We start from the raw sequence: 20,722 nt of genomic DNA, 5'->3' as shown, positions 1-20,722 counted from the left end.
AAACTTGCATGGAGAAATGTCCAAGGACCTTAACTGTTTTAATATTTTCTATCAAATACTATCAGCTCAAGCACATTTTTAGAAAGGTGGTGTATTAGCACATTTAAAATGAATAAAGTACTTCCAGGAACAAAAAATGCTGTGTAAGCTTAGGAAATCACTTGTTTTTTTAATGGACATACAGTGCAGAATCAATCATAAACCTTTCTTGGGTTTCAAAGCTAAGATGGGTATGTCTACAGATGCAAAATAATTTTATTAAATTGTTTAACAAAGTTGAATTTGGTCTCCCAGCTCCTTTTCCATTCTGTAATGTCAGATAACTAGATAAGTCAAGTTTCACTCCCTTAACCCACTGTTTTAACACTAGAAATAGCAAGACATCGAAAGGATGCTCCAATTAAACCTATTTAGCAAGCAAGATAAATATATTTAATTAATAAAAGGAATAAAAGTTTTTAATAATACCTTTAGCAATTTTATAAAGATTATAGTCTTCACTTTTCTTAAATGCTTTTAATATTACATTCACAAAATATAAAACTAGAATGGGACTAACAATTTTGGAAGCATCTGCCAGCCCTAAAATGAAAAACTTAGATATTTAAATTATAATTTATGCACCAGACATCAATATTCTGGTTATACCCAAATTTAATGATCTTTATTTTTTAAATTTAAATATTTTTATTAGTTAAATGTCAGTACAGTAAGATTAAGGGCTTATTAGTAGAAAGCCAGACGCAAAGTAGCACAAACAACAAAATTTTCCTGCATTTATCACAGTGGTTTTTATTAATCATTCTGTAAAATTAAAAAAAAAAAAAAATTGCTTTTTATTCAATTTTGAAAGCCTAAAACTGGGAATCTTTATATCAAACTTTTTAAACAAACAGCCTGTCTAGGTAAAAATTCTAATTCAATTAAATTTTATTTGGAAAGACAATAAGCCCTATTAATGCTCAGAAGCATCAATTTTAAAAAAAATAAAAATTCTATTTCTAAAAATATAAACTTAGTACCCAAGTTTCTGCCCATAATACTCTTCCAAGTCACAAAATTCCTCAATTAGAACCTGGAAAAACAAAAACAAAAACAAAACAACCCCCCTACACATATATAATTTTAAAATATAATTAATATTTATAAATGTATTAGGAATAAATTTTTAAAAAACACCTACAAATTATAATTTTAAATTATCTCCGTACATATTAATAAAGACAGAAAGCAGACAACAGGTATTTCTCACTTAACTAAAATTCATTTCCAGCACATAATAACCCATGGAACAAGGCATATTAAAATTTAGGTAAGTGAGACAATGTTGTCACCTTATTTATATCATTACTGGTTGGATCACCCAGCTGTGCTTACTGTGATTGTTTTGGCTCAATTATCCCAACAATGGGAGTTATCTCTTAATAATGACACTAGCCATACTACTCAAACTATCAGGTTAGAAAAAGAATCTAGTAAAAATCCACAGGATTTTAGCTATTGGTCCTTTACCAGGTAAAACTCTAGTTCTTGACTATTACGTTATCACTTCCTCTTAAATAAGGATACTTTAATAAACTAAGGAAATATCATAAGGTTAATTAAACCTGGAAAAATATAATTTTATTAACTCAAGAAATATAACAAGTGAGAAGAAAGAAAAGAAAACCATTAACTTAAAATTATATATGGCAAGGAAATCTGAGGTTGACAGCTTATTCAAAATGCCAAAGGTAAACATATTTTCCTACTTTAAAGACACGAAGATACTGGGAATGGTAAGCCCTGAAATTTAAAAACTGCCTATTACTTTTGATTTTGGCATTTTGATTTTGTGGCATTTTGATAATATGCTAGTTTACATTAATATTCTTAGCACTCACTGAAACATTAACGCTGACTTAGAGGTATATGAGGGATCCATTTGTAGGTTTATAATGGTAATAGCCAGTTCACGTAAAGTGCCAATATATTGACCATATAGTTAGTAGTGTGGTCAGTATTTTATTCAAAAGCTGTTAAAAATGTCTAAAAGGCCATTTTTAAAGTTTTGTTTCTTCTAAGATTTCATTTAATATTTTAAATCAAGTGAAAACCAGATTAACAAATTATTTTTAACAAAATTACTGAAAATGGCTATTTTATTAAGTGAGTGATACCTGTAGTATTGCATTTTCTGTATTTTTATTTCAATTAACTTCCATAAGAACAAAGCCCACCTAACCCCCCTTTTTTAATACATTAAGAAAAATGTATTAAAAACTATGGGGAAAAAACCCAAATAAACAAAAACCAAATTCAAACTAAAACAGCTAAGATCCCAGATATTCTTATCCTGCATTTATATGGAAAGTAATGGTATTAAGATCAATATTTTTTGCAAGAGAGTAGAAAGCCAAGTATCAACAAACAAGAGAATTGAAAGCACTGTATTAGATTCTTAAATATGTTACACTAAGCAAAGAGCACTACTAATTTTTCAAAAAGTTGTAGGATGGTATGATACCATTTACAACTATGCGTATCTTAAATAATGTTTACCAATTCTTGGGAGGTCAAGCCTGGTATGGTCAAGCTGAAGACCCCAGGCTTTTATGACATGAATACAATTCCTTCTAGAATGATTATAAGCGGACCAGAATTTACTTTTTACAAAATACTCAGATAATGCACACATAAATTCAGGAAATAAAAGTTCATTTCCCGCCTTCTATTAATTCCAAAGCTATTATAAAAACCCAGGGTGTGTTTCTTATACTAGAGGCTGCAAGAGATGCTCAGTTCAGTACTCACGAGGTTTAAGTTAGTCCATATTTCTACAGGAAGTGACCTGCGGATGGGGAGCATGAGATGACACGATCTCACTCTTTTCTCGGGAGAAATGTACAGTAAATGCCTAAAATAGACACAGGCTTTTCTGTATCATAACAACAAGCAGTGACCTCATCAGAAACATGTGTACAAACTGAATCCCATTGGGAGGATTTGAGAAATATTTTACTGTGAGATCTACTTTTGAAAATTTTAAGTTTAAAAAAGAAAAAAAGGAAAGGAAAGGAAAATATCAAAATGGGCCACAAATTTTTAAAAAAATGCACTGAGTACTGAAAATTCTGCCATCTGCAGCAGTTTAAATTCAAATACTTACCTAAGAGAAGCCCAATTTTGTCTTAAAGAAAAAATGCTAACCTTGTCAAAGGGGAATCTAAAAATATATTTGGCTTAGAGGGATTAACGTATCTCATTTTCCTACCATTATATCATCTATCGCTGGCAAAGAGTTGAAGACATACTTTCCATTCTTTAACAACTGGCCTAATTAGTAAATCTGTTTTTTTAAAAACAAAAAACAAAAACCAGAATATTCAAATAATTTCAGTTTGTGACTATTTATAATGTTATTACAAAATAAATAGAATATATGCTTCTACAGTAGTACCTGTCACCTTTTGCACTATGGCCAGTAATATTGCACATCCATACTTATGGGAATATTTTGGATTATTTTGTATTTAATTTCTTGGGTTCTATAAAACAAAAAACAGAAGAAGGTTTACATACAAACACATGAAACATCTGTCCAAACATCCATCTGGCTGAATGAACTGCCATGGATAAATAAAATATTATTTAAAAATATTTTATATATGCAAGATAAAAAATTTATTTAATGAGTAAAAACTTAACCTTTAATAATAAACTTCAGTTAATAGAAAAATATATCTTGAAAAATAACTATGCGTAAGCAAAGAAAACCCACAAGGTTATGTAGAAAATGTTAATGATTATTGGTATTTTAAAAATTGAGCAGTAATTCTTTGAATATATAATCTCAATAAAAATCAGATTTCCTTTAAATCTATAATGTTGTATATAAAAATATATACATGCCAGACAAAAACTTAAAAAAATCGAGAACTAGGTTAAAGAAGGAAGAAACCCAATACTACTTTTTACATAAATACCTGTGTCTAGGCGAGTACAGAGGGATATGTAAGTTTATTTAAAGGAAAACATAGAGGCAAAAAATAAATAACCTAAACAACTAAGATATACAGGTCTGGCTAAGGTCATGTGTAAGGAAAATAAGGCAGGTAAAACACAAAAAGAATCAATATTACTTAATTTTATTAAATATCCTTGCAATTGCATGTATAGGAAAATAAGGCAGGTAAAACACAAAAAGAATCAATATTACTTAATTTCATTAAATATCCTCGCAACTGGAAAGAATTTTAATGCATGAAAATTTAGAGTTCAGTTTTAAAGGCTCATAAGTTCTTACAGAATTCACTTGAAATGGTAAAATATATGAAAATAAACTGTACTTTAAATAAACTTCCCTTTTAGTAAAGACAAGGTTTGCGATCTAAATTAAACACTTCGGTTCATTTGATGGGTAAAATGCAAAATGAAACTGATTTGAGAGGTTACTTGGAATAAAAACTAGGTGCCCTAATCTTTAAAGCATATACTATATGGTATGGCAAAATCTTGCAGGCAATATTGTTAATGATCTATTTTAGTGCATTTTTTGATACTAAAGTGACAAGGTTAGCATTTTTTTTGAATAGCCAGTTTAAAATTGAAACGACTATCTCTAGGCACTTTATGCCCCCCAAATCATTCACATTTAGAAGACCTCTAAAAATGATCCCGAAGAAAAACCAGAGCAATGTGGTCTAGATTATTCCAGGAATGAAGGGGGCAAAAGGCTACCTTGACAAACTGTATGGGACCATCAGTTTCATCAGCCGTGTAGTTATGTATAATAACTAGGAAGCTAAATATTAATACTCATGAATAGTGCAAGGAAGCTCTGGAAGGACAATTCTCAGAAAAATGTAATTGCAAACAAATGGAAGACGTATTTTCAAATTACACAATAAATGTACAGTTCAATAATTTCATAAGTAAAAGACTATCAATATAACCAAAATTCAAGGAACTAAAGTTTGGAATAGTCTCAATGGATAAAAACACAATCCACAAATCAGCATTAATACAACATTTGAGAAAAAAATACACAATGACAATTCTACTGAAATTCTTTGCAGTGTGATACAAATACAGCAATACATTCTGATGAGATAGTCCAATGAAAAAAGATGTCATGGGAATTAAGATATTCTGAACCTCTAAATTTGCAATACTGAATATATAACAACTATTCTTAAGTGAAAATGATTGTACATCAATTTTCTAAATTTCAATTCTTTCAAAAAAGAAAGATTAAAGTTCTTTATAATTTTCTGGGGGTGAAAAAAACCTCCCAAACATAAACAGTGATAATCTAGAAATAAATTCTTAAATAACCTAAAACAGTGGTTACCTGATTTGTCACTGGCCACCAACTTTTACCTCCTACCCACTGAAATTTGTAGGGTAGAAATCATATCTATCAAAATCAACATTTGTGAAATGTAGATTAAAAATAATACTAACTAAATAATCTCTATGGCATTAAACTATAAAGAACTAATTTTCAAAATCCCTCTCTATAAACACTAATCTACTCATTCCATGGAAAAAGCAAATGGGGGTTAACATAAATTATATAACTTGCCCAAGATCTCTTCATTGGCAAATGAGAGTATTTTACTATCTTGATCTTTAAGGTTGTCGCTTCCAGCTATAAAACTTCAAAGAATCATTCAACGATTACTAAATAGAAAAAGCCTTGAAAACAATTTGCAAAGTAAATGCTTTTTATTTTATGGTAAGGACTATCAATCTTTCAGATATTAGTTATCTCAAACTTACATTTAATTTGGTAAGTATTTGGTTCAAACTGATCCAGCGTATTTCTAAACAGAAAATGGTTAACAGGTACGCACTCATTTTTAAGCACAGAATTGAAACTCAATTTATTGATTAATAAAGACAACTGATGGAAACAGCTAGTTTGCTTTATAAGTCAAAGCATAATTTGGGAATGTAAGCTAGGTTAAATATGCAACAAATCTCAGAGGGCGGGACAGAATTTTCTATCAAAAACTGCAGTTAATGGCTTTGTCTAACATGCATGGCTGCAAATGATTCCAGAACCAGGTTGGTCAAACCAATTTCCCAGAACTTATCTTTAAGGTAGTGTAATCACAGAGACCCAGGACTAGTTGTTTTAATTCTGAATCATGTATAGTCATCAATTGCAGGAGAAAAGTTCCTGGAAACATTCCTATTAGCTAGCATGTACACATAGCCAGTGCTAAAATTTCTAATGTGATTTACATGAAACATTTATTGGTGTCACAAATCCAGCCTATACATACATTTAAAAAAATACACATTATGGTAATTCTGTCTAAGTTATCAATAATAAACTACTCACAAAATTTCAACATTTGAGCACAGGACAAAATGAATACTTTACCAAGAACTGCCGGCACATTTCAGACAGAAGCCAAAACATGCAGCAAAAAGGGAAAAGGCACTAACAGAAATTGAGGAGAGAAAAGTAAATTACAGCTCTATAACTTATTTATAATAGTGTAATTAGGGTTGGATTTTTAAAAAGTTTTACAGTGATCATTAAATATTTAGTGGACTACAAAAGGCAATATAAATATTATATTACCTGTATCCCATCACTTGAACTCCTAATTATAAAAATGCCAATTGACAAGACATTATATATACTTAATCAAATTTACTTTATAATAAATGTAAAAATAGTTTTTGCAGGTACTTATCAATGAAAAACACATTAACTGTCTTAACTTTCCTATGTAAATTCATCATAATTTTAAGTCTCTAGTTTTCATAAAGTTATTTCTTTTAATGTTATACATTCATACCTGCCATTGCAGCTGAAATCATGTGTACCTGGGTAGAATCAGGATCAAATACGCCATTCAACTTTTCCTTGCAATTTGAGTAAGCAGCAAAGTATATTGCTCTAAAAAAGAAAGTTAAATTTTATTAATAAGTGATTAATTTGTAAGATTTTAATAACATGTAAATTTTTCTTCATAATTTTAAAGTGCAGATAAAATGTTTAGTAAAATCTAAAAACATAAAATAAGTTGTAGCCACATTATCATGTAACGTAAGGTTAATTTACATTTTTTCCCTTGAAGACCCCAAAGTACTTTTTGTGTTGATGCTTAAAAAAAAAAAAACAAAACTCAAATGTAAATTTTCTAGCAACCTCAAACTAAGTCCCCCTCCCCCAAATACTGTGACAATTACTTAACAACTGACTTATTGAAACAAGAAGTATTTGTATAAAATTTTGATGACTGAAAAAATGCATGAATGAATTCACGGTGTAAGGCAAAGATTAAATTATATTTAACTGATTAAAGTAAATGTAGAATTGAGCACTTATAAAGTATATAGGGAAGGGAGTACATAGAGTCGACTGAACTGATCAAAGTAAAAACAATGACTGAAAAATCCCCAAGGAGTTCTTATTTAAAAACCCTACCCATTCTCTGCACATTAGAAAGGAAGGAAGGAAACAATTTTGAGATACTGTGGTATATATTCTAATCTATACTATACTCATAGTTGTTCAGAGTATCCTTAAATAGACAAAACATTTAGGACAACAGAAATCATCCCCAACAGGTCAAGCTGTTTTGCAATATCTATAAACATTCCATTAAGTTTGTAAATAATTCCCATTAATTTATTGACCAGGACTTTATGCATCTGTACTATCTCCTCAGTGTTTAGCTTTTCCCAGCAAATTATTTGCTTGCCGTATTAAATATTCTATATTTCCTATTATCAAACCTGATTATCTGTCCAATAAGACACAGAGTAGTCAAACAAGTACATAGAGTAAATTTCACTGTCACACCTTTTCAAATGTGCTTAAGAAAAAAGGAAAGCTGCTGTAATTTAGATCAGATCATTCTACTTTATGAGAAAGAAAAAACAGGATACACTTAATGGTGCCAAACTGTGAAGAGGAATAAACAATGCATTCCTAGAAATCATTAACAAAAGACAGGGAAACGGATCTGGCCCAATGGATAGGGTGTCCACCTACTACATGGGAGGTCCAAGGTTCAAACCCAGGGCCACCTGACCTGTGTGAACTGGCCCACGCACAGTGCTGATGCACGCAATGAGTGCTGTGCCACATAGGGGTATCCCCCGTGTAGGGGAGGCCCACACGCAAGGAGTGCGCCCTGTAAGGAGGGCCGCCCAGTGTGAAAAAAAGTGCAGCCTGCCCACAAATGGCACCGCACACAAGGAGAGCTGACACAGCAAAATGACGCAACAAAGCAAGACACAGATTCCGGGTGCCAATGACATGACATACAAGCAGACACAGAAGAACACACAGTGAATGAACATTGTAAGGGAATTTCCAGGCTTATCTTACAAATATTATTACTCTTATACCTCTTATTCTATGCAATGTAAAGATAAAATGTTATCTTCATTATTTTCAAGTTTGAACACACACACACAAACCCCTCAGTTCTACCTGTAGACTTTTAAACATAAGAGTGCTTAAAACTCGTATCCATGAAATATAGCATTTCTTAAACGTCTAGCTATAATATACCATGCTTCTTCCCCCCTCAATACAAGACTATCAATAATTTCATATTGAATGCAAATATTAAAACTTCTCCCTTACATTATGGAACATACTCTTGTATTTATATTACTGTTGCTAATTTTTAACAGTATCAATATTTTTAGTTCTTGAAACACCCGGTACTGTTCCTTGCCACCAAGCTTTACTTTATTATGGTTGCAAATTTGCTGTTAAGCATCTGAAATTCTTAAAAAGAAAATTAAATATTTTAACTTTGCATAAAACATTTAACACTGTATTTATAAATTTAACTAAATTGATAAACTATAAAATTCAAATACCTTGAAACAAGAAAAAGAATACCATAATTTTGCTTATTTTTAAAGTTTTGTTTTACCTGGAAGGGGCCACCCCCACTAAATTGGGCCCTAATCCTCTAAACAAGGAACGAGGCCCTTCTTTTTCCAAGATCACCCTGAAAGAGAAAAACATTGTTTACAAAGGGGTGTCCTTCAAAGTTTTGTACTTTATATATAACAAACCTAGAGTCTAAAGCCCATATAACTGTATTTTAACTATGTTTGTACTATAATATGTTACATTGCTCTGGGTCAACTTTCCTTATTTATAAAAATCTGTTTTTTCTTGACAAAGCACAAACTATTAAAGATTGATAACAGATTACTGATAAAAAGGAACTCTGCTCAAATTCTTTCATAAAATATTAAAAACATAATACAGATTTATTTTCATTAATGATCATGCCACTCTCATCACCAATCTCCTCAATTTTAAAATCTTCACCAGTAAACTCAATTTCCAATTAGAAATGTGGTTCCCTGTTATTATGTAAGGCACTTTTCTATGGTATTGGACAAAACAACTCTCAGTACTGAAATACTATCCTATACAACTATTCCAATGAAATGCCACAGCAAAATGGTTGGCCTGTTACTATTTTTCCCTCCTCTCAGTTAACATTTATTATATGCAGTAGTTACAGCGCTTTTAATGACTACGCAAGGAAACAGAAAAGAGAGGAAACAAATAATTTTAATAGACCATATAAACAAATACTGTACAAGCTAGATACATATATGGCCAGCAGATAAAGAAAAAGAGATGTTTCTCTGTCAGGAAGGCTCTCTGGAGGATGTTATTAAAATAAATTTTAGAAGTGAGAAGGATCAGGATTGATGAAGATTAAGTACTTTCAGAGTTAAAAGACTGGTCTATTGGCTCTCAAACACCTGTATGATTAAGAATAATCTCTTAAAAGGCAGCTGAGCATAATGGTAAAGGGCCTGAGCTGTGGGGACAAACTTCCTGGGTATAAAGATCAACTTTGGTAATTGACTAGCTATAGGACAATGAAGCATCCTTAGCTTCATCAGCAGTAAAAAAGGGAAAAAAACCGAACTTCTTCATTGGGTTACTATGAGGACTAAATAAATTAATACATAAAGAGCTTAAAATTGTACCTAGCACATAGAAAGCACTTGACAAATTGTAATCTTACTATAATCATTACTTGAGCATTTGTTTAAAATGCAGATTTCCCTGATCCCACCCTCAAAATATTCTGATTTAATAGGTATAAAACAATGATGGACACAGGTGATACAGAATCACTTTTGATTAAAATAGATTAGACAAAGCAGAGCAGTAATTACAAATTATGGAGCACATTTCAAAGATTCAGTATTTCTTTACCCTTTTCTGTATCCTAGATCCCTCTGAGTGATTAAGAAAGGCAAATGTTCTTAAATTTATACTACTAAAGCTAATCCATGAACCAACCACCTGGGGTCCTTGGTTAAGAACCTATGAAACACTTCATACCCATTAGGAAGTCTGTAATCAGATAGATTAATATTAGTAAGTGTTGGTGAGGATGTAGAATTTCCAACTCTCACCGTCGTTGGCGAGAATGTCAAATGATGCAGCCATGTTGGAAAACAGTTTGGCTATTCCTCAAAATGTTAAACATAAAGCTAATATGACCCAGCAATTCCACTCCTAGGTCTATATCTAAAAGAAATAAAAACTTATGTCCAGAGATTGGCATTATTCTTAACTGCCAAAAAGTGGAAAAACCCTAAAGTCCACTAACCAAAAAGTGGATAAACAAAATGTGGCATATATCCATACAATGGAATAATCTACAATAAAAAGATAAATGCTACAACATGGATGAAACTTGCCACATTATACTAAAAGAAAAAAAGAAACCAGTCACAAAAGCTCACATATTGTATGATTCCATTTATATGAATGCCCACAATAAACAAATCTATACCAATAGATACACAAGTATGTTAATTAGTAGCTGCCTATGGTTGAGGCAGGGAGGGGAAAGGGAGAGAATGGATAGTAACTACTAATAGGTACTTTTGTGTGTGTGGTGATGAAAATGTCCTGAACTCAGATTGTAGTGATGGTTGCACAACTCTATATGAATATAGTAAAAATGAATGAAAGGTACAATTTGAATGGGTAAAATTTATGGTGTCTGAATTGCATCTCAATAAGTATGTTAAAAAATTTTTTTTAAAGGTCATTAAAAACCCTGATTAGGACAGAACCCCAGAACAGGAAAACAAGAATGAGAGTGAAGCAGTAACAAAACAAAAGAATGCAGACTTGGAAGTCCACTGAATACTGATGAGAGCTGAAACTTCCTGAGTTGACTAGTAATCAGTGGAAATAAATGTTAAAATTATTATTAATATAGTCTTCCTATTATTTATCAAATAGAAGTATTTATCTTCAATATTATGGTGGTTTTTTTGGTCATGTGGCAAATCCTCTCCAACACTTGTAGTTCTGTCTTTTTAACAGTGGCCATTCTGATAAGTATGAAATATCTCATTATAGTTTTAATTTGTATTTTGCTAACTGCTAATGAAAATGAACATCTTTTCATGTGTTATTTTAGCCATTTGTATTTCTTCTTTGGACAAATGTCTATTCAAATCTTTTGCCCATTTTTTAATTGGGTCATTTGTCTTTTTATTGTTGAGTTGCAGCATCTCTTCATAGATCATGAATATTAAAACCTTACTGGATATGTGATTTCCAAATTATTTTCTCCTATTGAGATGGCTGTCTTTTCACCCTTTGACAAAGTCCTTTGAGGTGCACAAGTGTTAATTCTTAGCAGGTCCCATTTATCTAGTTTTTTCTTTTGTTGCTCATGTTTTGGGTATAAGGTCCAAGAAAACGCCACCTACCACAAGATCTTTCAGATGCTTCCCTGCATTTTTTTCTAGTAGCTTGGTGGTTCTCGCTTTTCTATTTAGGTCTTTGGTCCATTTTGAGTTGATTCTTGTGTAGGGAGTGAGATAGGGGTCCTCTTTCATTCTTTTGGTTATGGATATCCAGTTCTCACAGCAACATTTGTTTAAGAGACCATTTTGTCCTGTTAACATGGACTTGGTAGGTTTGTCGAAAATCAGTTGGCTGTAGAGGTGTTTATTTGTGGGCTCTCAATTTTATCCCACTGATTGAGTGATGTGTCTATCTTTATGCCAATATCATGCTGTTTTGACCACTGTAGCTTTGTAGTATGTTTCAAGGTCAGGCAGTAAAATTCCCCCCACCTCCCATATCACTCTTCTTTTTTAGAATGTTTTAGCTATTTGGATGCATGTTTCCTTACAAATAAATTTGGTAATAGCCTTTTCTATTTCTGCAAAGTAGGCTGTTGGAATTTTGATTGCTATTGCATTAGATCTATAAATCAGTTTGGGTAGGACTGATACCTTCCAATCCATGAAAACAGAGTGTCTTTTCATTTGTTTAAGTCTTCACTGATTTCTTTTAACATTGTTTTCTAGTTTTCTAAATACAGGCCCTGTACTTCTTTGGTTAAATTGATTCCTATGTATTTGAGTATTTTTGTTGCTATTGTAAATGGAATTTTCCCCACTATTTTCTCCTTATGTGTTGATCTTGTATCCTGCCACTTTCCTGAACTCGTGTATTTGCTCAAGTAGCTTTGTCATATACATTTCAGAATTCTCTAAATATAAGATCATGTCATCTGCAAAAAGTGAGAGTTTTAATTTTTTCCTTTTTGGATGCCTTTTATCTTTATTTTTCTTATCTAATTACTCTAGCTAAAAACTCTAGCTCAATGTTGAATAACAGTGGTGAGTGGGCATCCTTGTCTCATTTCTGATTATAGAGAGAAAGATGTCAACTTTCCTAATTGAGTACAATGTTGGCTGTACTTTTTTCATATATGCCATTCATCATATTGAGGAATTTTCCTTCTATTCTTTTGAAATGTTTTTATCAAGAAAGGATGCTGATTTTGTCAAATGTCTTTTCTGCATCGATTGAGATGATAATCATGTGATTTTTTCCCCTGCAATTTGTTAAATGTGGTGTATTAATTGGTTTTCTTATGTTGTACCACTCATGATTCAACAGGAATAAATCCCACTTGGTCATGGTTCATAATTATTTTGTATGCTGTTAGATTCTATTCAGAAGTATTCTGTTGAGAATTTTTGCATTTATGTTCATTAGAGTGATTGGTTTGTAATTTTCTTTTCTTATGGTATCTTTATCTGGCTTTGGTATTGGGTAATGTTGGCTTCATAAAATGTGCTGTGTAATTTTCCCTCCTCTTCAATTTTTTGGAAGAGTTTAAACAGGATTAGTGTTAATTCTTCCTAAAATGCTTGGCAGAATTCACCTGTGAAGCCATCTGGTCCTGGGCTTTTCTTTGTGGGAGATTTTTGATGACAGATTCAGTATCTTAAAATGTGATTGGTTTGTTATTTCTTGTATTTCTAATATGCATTTTTAGGAATTTGTCCTTTTTATCTAGGTTGTCTAGTTTGTTGGCATACAGTTTGTTGGCATACCGTTTCTCATAATACCCTCTTAAGATCCTTTTTATTTACGTGGGGTCAGTCGTAACTTCCTTTATTTCTGATTTTATTTGCATCTTCTTTTTTTCTTTGTTAGTTTCGCAGCGGGTTTGTTAATTTTATCGATCGTCTCAAAGAACCACCTTTGGGTTTTCTTGATTTTCTCTATTGTTTTCTGTTCTCAATTTCATTTACTTTCGTGCTAATCTTTGTTACTTCATTCCTTCTGCTTGCTCTGGGAATAGTTTGTTGATCTTTTCCTACTTTCTCCAGTTGTCCAGTTAGATCTTTGATTTTAGCACTTTCTTAACATAGGCATTTAAGGGCTCTAAATTTCCCTCTCAGCATTACTTTCACTGTAACCCATGACTTTTGATATGCTGTGTTCTCATTTTCATTCTTCTCAATGTATTTACTAAATTCACTTACAATTTCTTTTTTGACCCTCTGCTTGTTTAGAAGTGTGTTGCTCAGCTTCCACACATTTCCTTTATAGTATTGATTTCCAGTTTCACTCCATTATGATCTGAGAAGGAGCTTTGTATAATTTCACTATTTTCACATTTTTGAGACCTGCCTTGTCATCTAACATGTGGTCTACCCTGGAGAAAGATCCATGAGCACCTGAGAAGAATGAATAACATATGACCTAATTTGGGTACAATGTTCTATATGTCTGTTAGGTAGCTCGATTAGCATATTCTTCAAGTTCTGTTTCCTTGTTGATCTTCTAATTGTTCTATCTAATAATGTGAATGGTCTGTTGAAGTCTCCAAATGTTATTGTAGAAATGTCTGTTTCTCCCAGTTTTGCCAGAGTTTGTCTCATGTATTTGTGGCATCCAGGTTAGGTGCATAGATATTTATGACTGTTATTTCTTCCTAGTGGATTGTGCCTCTTATTTAATATACGATTGCCTCCTGTATCTCTCATCACTTTTTTGCACCTGAAGTCTGTTTTGTCCAATATTAGTAAAGCTACCCCTGATCTTTTTTGGTCTTTGCTTGCATGGGGTATTTCTATTCTAACCTTTCACTTGTAGCCAGTTTGTATCCCTGGGTGTAAGGGGAACCTTTTGTAGGCAGCATATGGATGGCTCAAGTTTTTAAGTCCATTCTGTCAGTCTGTATCATTTGCTTTGGAAGTTTAACCCATTCACAGTCAGTGATAATACTGTAAATGCATTATTTACTTCCACCATTTTATTCTTTGGTTTTCATATGTCATATCTTATTTACATCTGTCTTTTTATTCTTTTGATTATCTTTTCTGCTATTTTTGGCTTCTACACTCTCCTCCAAGCCGCTCCCTCCTGTCTTTTTCTTTTGGGTTTTAAGCCACCCTTTAAAAATTCCTGCAAAGGCTGATTCTTTTTTCTTTTTTCTTTTCCCTCTCCCACCCCCCCATCCCCCAGATGGTTCTCGTCTGTCTGCTCATTGTTTGTCTGTCTTCTCCAGGAGGCACCAGACACCAAACCCTGGACCTCCCACATGGTAGGCAGGCACCCAACTGTTAGAGCCATGTCTGTTTCCCAAGCTGATTCTTTTTCATGAACTCTCCTAGTTTCTGTTGTGAATATTTTAAATTCACCATCATATTTGAATGACAATTTTGCCAAATAAAGAATTCTTAGCTGGTAATTTTCCTCTTTCAGGATCGTGTATCATACCACTGTCTTCTCACCTCTATGTTTTCTCATGAGAAATCCACACTAAGTCTTACTGGGCATCCTTTGCATGTGATGGTTTGTTTCTCCTTCCTACTCTAAGAATTTTTTATCTCTAACATTTGACATTCTGAGCGGTATGTGTCTTAGAGTAGTCTATTCAGATTTATCTGACAGGGTATGCTGCGTTTCTTGGACATGTAAGTTCATTTCTTTCATGAGTGTTGGAAATTTTTCATCCATTATTTCCTCCAATACTCTTCCTGCCCCTTTTCCCTTCTTTTCAACCTCTGGAACTCCCATGACACTGCTGTGTCTCATGTTTTCATTGAAATGTCTGGGACCCTGCTCAATTTTTTCCATTCTTTTCTCTCTGTGTTATTTCTGTCTTCAATTTAAGCTCTTGTCTTCTGAATTACTTATTCTTTCTTCTGTCATTTTGAGTCTGCTATTGTATACCTCTATGTGTTTTCTCCCCCTCCCCTACCCTCCACCCTGCTGGGTTTTTTTGCTGCGTCCATTCGCTGTGTGATCTTCTGTATCTATTACTCTTTTTGTCTTCTCATTTTTCTCCTCTAGGAATCACCGGGATTCGATCCTGGGAATGTCTGATGTGGAGAAAGGTTGCCTGTCACTTGCACGACCTCCGTTCCTCGTTTCTGTTGCACCTCACCTTGACTCTCCCCTTCATCTCTCTTTTGTGGCATCATCATCTTGCTTTGTCTCACTTGCACGGACACTCGCATAGGTACTTGGCTTGCCATGTGGGCACACTTTTCTTTTTTTTTATCAGGAGGCCCCAGAGATGAAGCCAACCATTTGAGCCACATCTGCTTCCCTCTAATGTGTTTTGACTTCACGTATCATGCCTTTCATTCCCATGACCTCAGTTACTTTTCTATTTTGGTTTTCTAATTCCTTTTTGTGCTCACTCAGTGTCTTCCTTATGTCCATTATGTCTTTAGCCATATTGTCTTTCAACTCAATTTGATTTTGGAAATTTGTATGAATCTCATTGATTTGTTGTCTCAAATCCTGTGTCTCATCTGGGTCTTTGATATAATCTTTGCTCAAGCCGTTTCTTCTATTTCCGTAGTATGGCTTGTAATATTTTGCTGATGTCTAGGCATCTGATTATGATGGTGAGTTGACTCTTTTGCTCAATTTCTCTCTCTTTTGTAGTGATTTAGTGGCAGGAGACTGTATTATTGCCATTCTTTAATTCTTGGTTTAACCTGTTCTAGTCTTTGGGATTGTCCCTGTTAAATGCTCAAATCTGGGCTGTGAACCCAGTAATGGGTTGCAGACGTACTTTCAAAGGCCTCAGGGAAAAAGGCAGTAAAGGCTGTAAAAACCCCTCTCTCTCATTTATTTTTAATTCCCTCATATGCACTTCCTTGGCTGGCCAGCAGATGGCACTCACCAGCAGGTCTCTCAGTCCAAAGCCTGGTGAGAGAATGTTTGCAACAGGGACTGGATCAAAGAGGTTCCTGTCTGGAGGCTGAGAGTGTCGTAATTCAAACTTTCTCAGAGACAGGTCTCCAACCTTTGCTGGGAACCCCTTTCTTTTCACAGGTAGGAAATAAATCCACTCTGCTCCGTTTCCTCAACAACCAGTCCTGGTCAGTAGAAGGGGAGCTTGAGGGGGTCAGATATTTTTAGTTCCGTGACGGTTCCCAAGGCAAGCAATGGTGCAGGCCCACCCAGTCAGGAAGGGCTGGTGGGACACAGCAGACCAGACTTGTGGGTCAAAAGCTGAGTCGGCCTTAGGCTGCATCCCTCTCCTTTTCTGGGGAGGTGGATCTCTGTGGCCCCCTTTGTAGCAGCAGCCAGAGGCCAAAGAAATCAATGCTTTCTCCCTGTACGGTGGTTAGGGGTGCTGGCACCAACAGCTACAGTCTACTCCAGGCCTTAATGAGGTTCCTTCCTGAGCCTGTCTCTTGTCTGGGTGGCCTCCAGCCTTCCCCTGTGCCCTACACCCTAGACCCTTTGCTCCCCCAGGCCATTTCTGCCTCTCCTCTAGTTATTTTTCTGTGAGAGAGTACTGTGTCTGCGTCTTTCTAATCCGCCATCTTCCTGGAAGTCACTATGGTGTTTTAATTAAAAACTGTTAGCAATTTTTAGTCTACTGATTCACATAGTTAGATAACTCAGGTAAAAAAATGAAAAGACTGATGAAATATTTTGATAGTTAAGGTAAACACACAGGATCAGTTTATGTACTACTGCAAAATAAACACTACTCAACTAAGTTCAAACAGATTAAGTTCCAAGTGAGCAGATAAGGTAGACACACAAAGCATTTAGTTACGTAAGTAAGAATAAACATGTAGTATCTGATAACAGTTTTGACATTTCAAATCCAATTTGTAATACAATGAACTACAGTTAAAATATAAAAACGGATTTTTTCAAACTCTCAAGAAATGGCAAACACTGAAAAACATTTTAAAATTAGTAGAATTCTGTTTTAAACTTCAATTATGTTTTTTTTAGGTTATATAAAAATCACAGACTGTCATTAATTGGATGCCCTTACTTGTGAGTACTTCAAAAAAACAAAACCACAAAAAACAAAAAAACAAAGAAAACACCACACACACAGGCAAAAGGAGTTACTTACCATTAATGCTACCACATTTCAAAAATAAATTAACAATCCAAATCAAAATACCTATAAAAGCTTTAGGAAAAAAACTGGATAAATAAAGAAAATTATTCCAAAAATACATTATTTGGGAATAATATTCTATTTTATAGTTGTCATCTAATTGTTTATCTCCATTAAGGATAATCATTTTTAATGAATATAATTCAGCATAGCTTCTATCAAATTTTTTAAAAAATCTTTTCAAATGTGGCAGAATGTAAACAAACATGTAGGGATGATTGAGGTAAACAGACTAGAGAAAATTCACGAACACAGTGCTCTCACTTTAGGCAATGGAGAGGTCCAGGAGAGACTACTCGGTTGACACTGGCTCCAGCCATGGTGTTCAGCTGAACTTCAGAGATATAAAGTGTTACAGAAGATGACTGCAGCCGTGTTTTGACAACTTCCAGTGGACATGTCAGAATAGCTCCCACCGTACCACCACATCTGGGGGGAAAGAAAACCCAAATGAATAAAACTTTTAATTTAATTCATAAAATAGTAATATGCCCGTATATAGTGGGCAACGAGGGCTTTACTGGCATACCAAAATTTTAAATGTTAAATGACTTTAGAAGAATGTAAGCAATTATTTAAAAAGTTTAGTTTAACTGCAAACAGATCCAGTAGCAAAAAAAATAACTGAGTTTAACATCTACCTAAAAATAATAGTCAACAAAAGACGCCTCCAAATGGTTGTCATTGTTACTAAAATTTATTGTTAAGCCACACGACATGATTTTAAATGCTGTTCTATGAGTTTATTTAGTTCTCCCTTATCCAGGTATTACTTATGGGTTGCTGAGACCTAGACCATGATTTGAGGTATATATTATCTTTCAAGCTCCTCTCTTACCTTTCAAAACTCAAGAAATGGTCTTCTGAGCAGGTAAGAAATAATCCACTGATGGATATGTGCATACATAGCTCTCCTATTTTAAATACCCATAAATAAATTGCTAAGAAATGTTTCCATTAGAGAACTTATGGCACTTGAGTCTTACAATCAGTATCTATTAGACCCATTTGTGGAAATTTGTGCCAGACAGGCAAGATTAGCAAGAATCCAATTTAAATACAAAGAATGACTTAAGTGCATTTAAAAGACAAAAGCTCTTAAGAGAAAGCAAACAGAATCAAAGGTAGCTTGGACCTCCAAAATGTGCAATTAAGGAAGAAAATGAAAAGCAACCCACCACAGAAATAAGACTAAACAGGAAAGTGGATTTGGCTCAACTGATAGAGCATTTGCCTACCATATGGGAGGCCCAGGGTTCAAACCGAGGGCCTCCTTGACCCATGTGGAGCTGGCCCGTGCGCAGTGCTGATGCGCACAAGGAGTGCTGAGCCATGCAGGGGTGTCCCCCGCGTAGGGGAGCCCCACATGCAAGGAGTGTGTCCCTGCAAGGAGAGCTGCCCCGTGCGAAAAAAGCACAGCCTGCCCAGGAGTGGCACACACACAGAGAGCTGATGCAGTGAGATGACACAACAAAAAGATATACAAATTTCCGGTGCCGCTGACAAGAATCTAAGCAGACACAGAAGAACGCACAGTGAATGGACACAGAGAGCAGACAATGGGGGACGGGGGGGGGGGGGGGGGGAGAGACTAAACAATTCTACCTTTAGAATTAAGAATTTAAAAATAAAAATGGCATATCATCACATTTACACCGAATACAATTTATGTGAAGAAATCTTTAAGACAGTGAATTTCATGTTGCTGAAATATTACATGTCACCAAGAAAACAAACGAGAAATAACCTTTATGCAACTAATGTAAGAGTGGAAAAATTTTAAATAGAGACCATGCATATTTAAATAATAAAACTCAACCCTTACCTCACACCATATTTAAAAATTAACTCAAAATGGTTCAACTTAAATGTAAAACATAAAACTATAAAGCTTCTAGAAAAACATTTGGAAAGAAATCTTTGTAACTTTGGGTTAGACACAGATTTCTTAGATGGCAAAAAAAATTGGGCTTCATCAAAATTAGTATCTATTAATGGCTAAATTAAAAATACTGAGAACAAGTGTTGGTGAGGAGGAAATCTCATCCTCATACAATACTGGAAATCACATACAGTGCTGGTGGGACTGTAAAATGCTCCAGCTATTTTAGAAAATGGCTTGGCTGTTTGTAATAAAATTAAAGGAACAACCACACAAATACCTGTATATGAATGTTTTAGCAGCCTTTTTCTTTATAGCAAAAAAACTGGAAACAACTCAAATGTCCATTAACTGGTAAAGGATATGCAAATTATGGCACAACCATTCAATGGAATACTAACTAGCCTGTGATACACAGCAACAAAGTGGATGAACTTCAAAAGCATTATACTAATTGAAAAGAACAGACATTTTTATGACATTCTGGAAAAGGCAAAAGTAGAGGGACAAAATTGAAAAATGAAATCAGTAGTTGGGGGCGGAGGGAACTGAATGCAAAGGGCTGGGGGAATTCTTGGGATGACAGAAAACCTTACATATATGCCAAAACTCACTGAGTTTTGCCATTAACAGGTGAATTTTATTACATGTAAATTATACTTCAATAAATCTCAATAAAAATATATGAAAATTATTAGGAATTGCTAGACTATGAACTAATACTGGGAGCTGAATACAGTTATATTATGTCAAACAGTTAATCATAATTAACTTCATATTTAAAAAAATTCCAGTCTCTGTTCTTGCCTTTTACCGCTTCTGGATCAGCATGCAAGTAAAATTGGGCATTTGTAATCTGTAATGGGAAACTAGTCTGTAAATCAGCCTTCTTTATCACTTTCAAGCCCCTTCCCCTCTACCTGGGACCCTTAACCTGTTATTTTCTCCCATTTCTCCTCTCTCCATTCCTTAATAAATTACTGGTCTAACTTAAAAAAAAAAAAATCCACTTAAAAATGAAAAAATTTAATGCAGAATGAGAGAAAATATCAAAACCACTCTGATACTGTTACAAGTCAACACATCAACAATTAGATAATAGCAGTAGGATTATAGCAGA

At 34.0% G+C, this 20,722-nt stretch overlaps 1 protein-coding gene across 1 annotated transcript in view; it reads right to left on the bottom strand.

Annotated features, from left to right (window-relative positions):
• The window catches only part of SLC25A36 (solute carrier family 25 member 36), a 43,827-nt gene that overhangs the window by 9,396 nt on the left and 13,709 nt on the right, over positions 1-20,722 (bottom strand). Inside the window, exons 2-4 of the mRNA XM_004447991.5 lie at positions 17,985-18,149; positions 8,898-8,975; positions 6,798-6,898 (exon numbers count right to left, since the gene is read on the bottom strand). Of these exons, the coding sequence (XP_004448048.1) occupies positions 6,798-6,898; positions 8,898-8,975; positions 17,985-18,149 (344 nt within the window). The remainder of the gene's footprint in view (positions 1-6,797; positions 6,899-8,897; positions 8,976-17,984; positions 18,150-20,722) is intronic.

The sequence above is a fragment of the Dasypus novemcinctus genome, chromosome 4 (assembly GCF_030445035.2).
Source record: "Dasypus novemcinctus isolate mDasNov1 chromosome 4, mDasNov1.1.hap2, whole genome shotgun sequence".
Classification (NCBI taxonomy): domain Eukaryota; kingdom Metazoa; phylum Chordata; class Mammalia; order Cingulata; family Dasypodidae; genus Dasypus; species Dasypus novemcinctus.
This window is presented reverse-complemented; position numbering and strand designations above follow the sequence as displayed.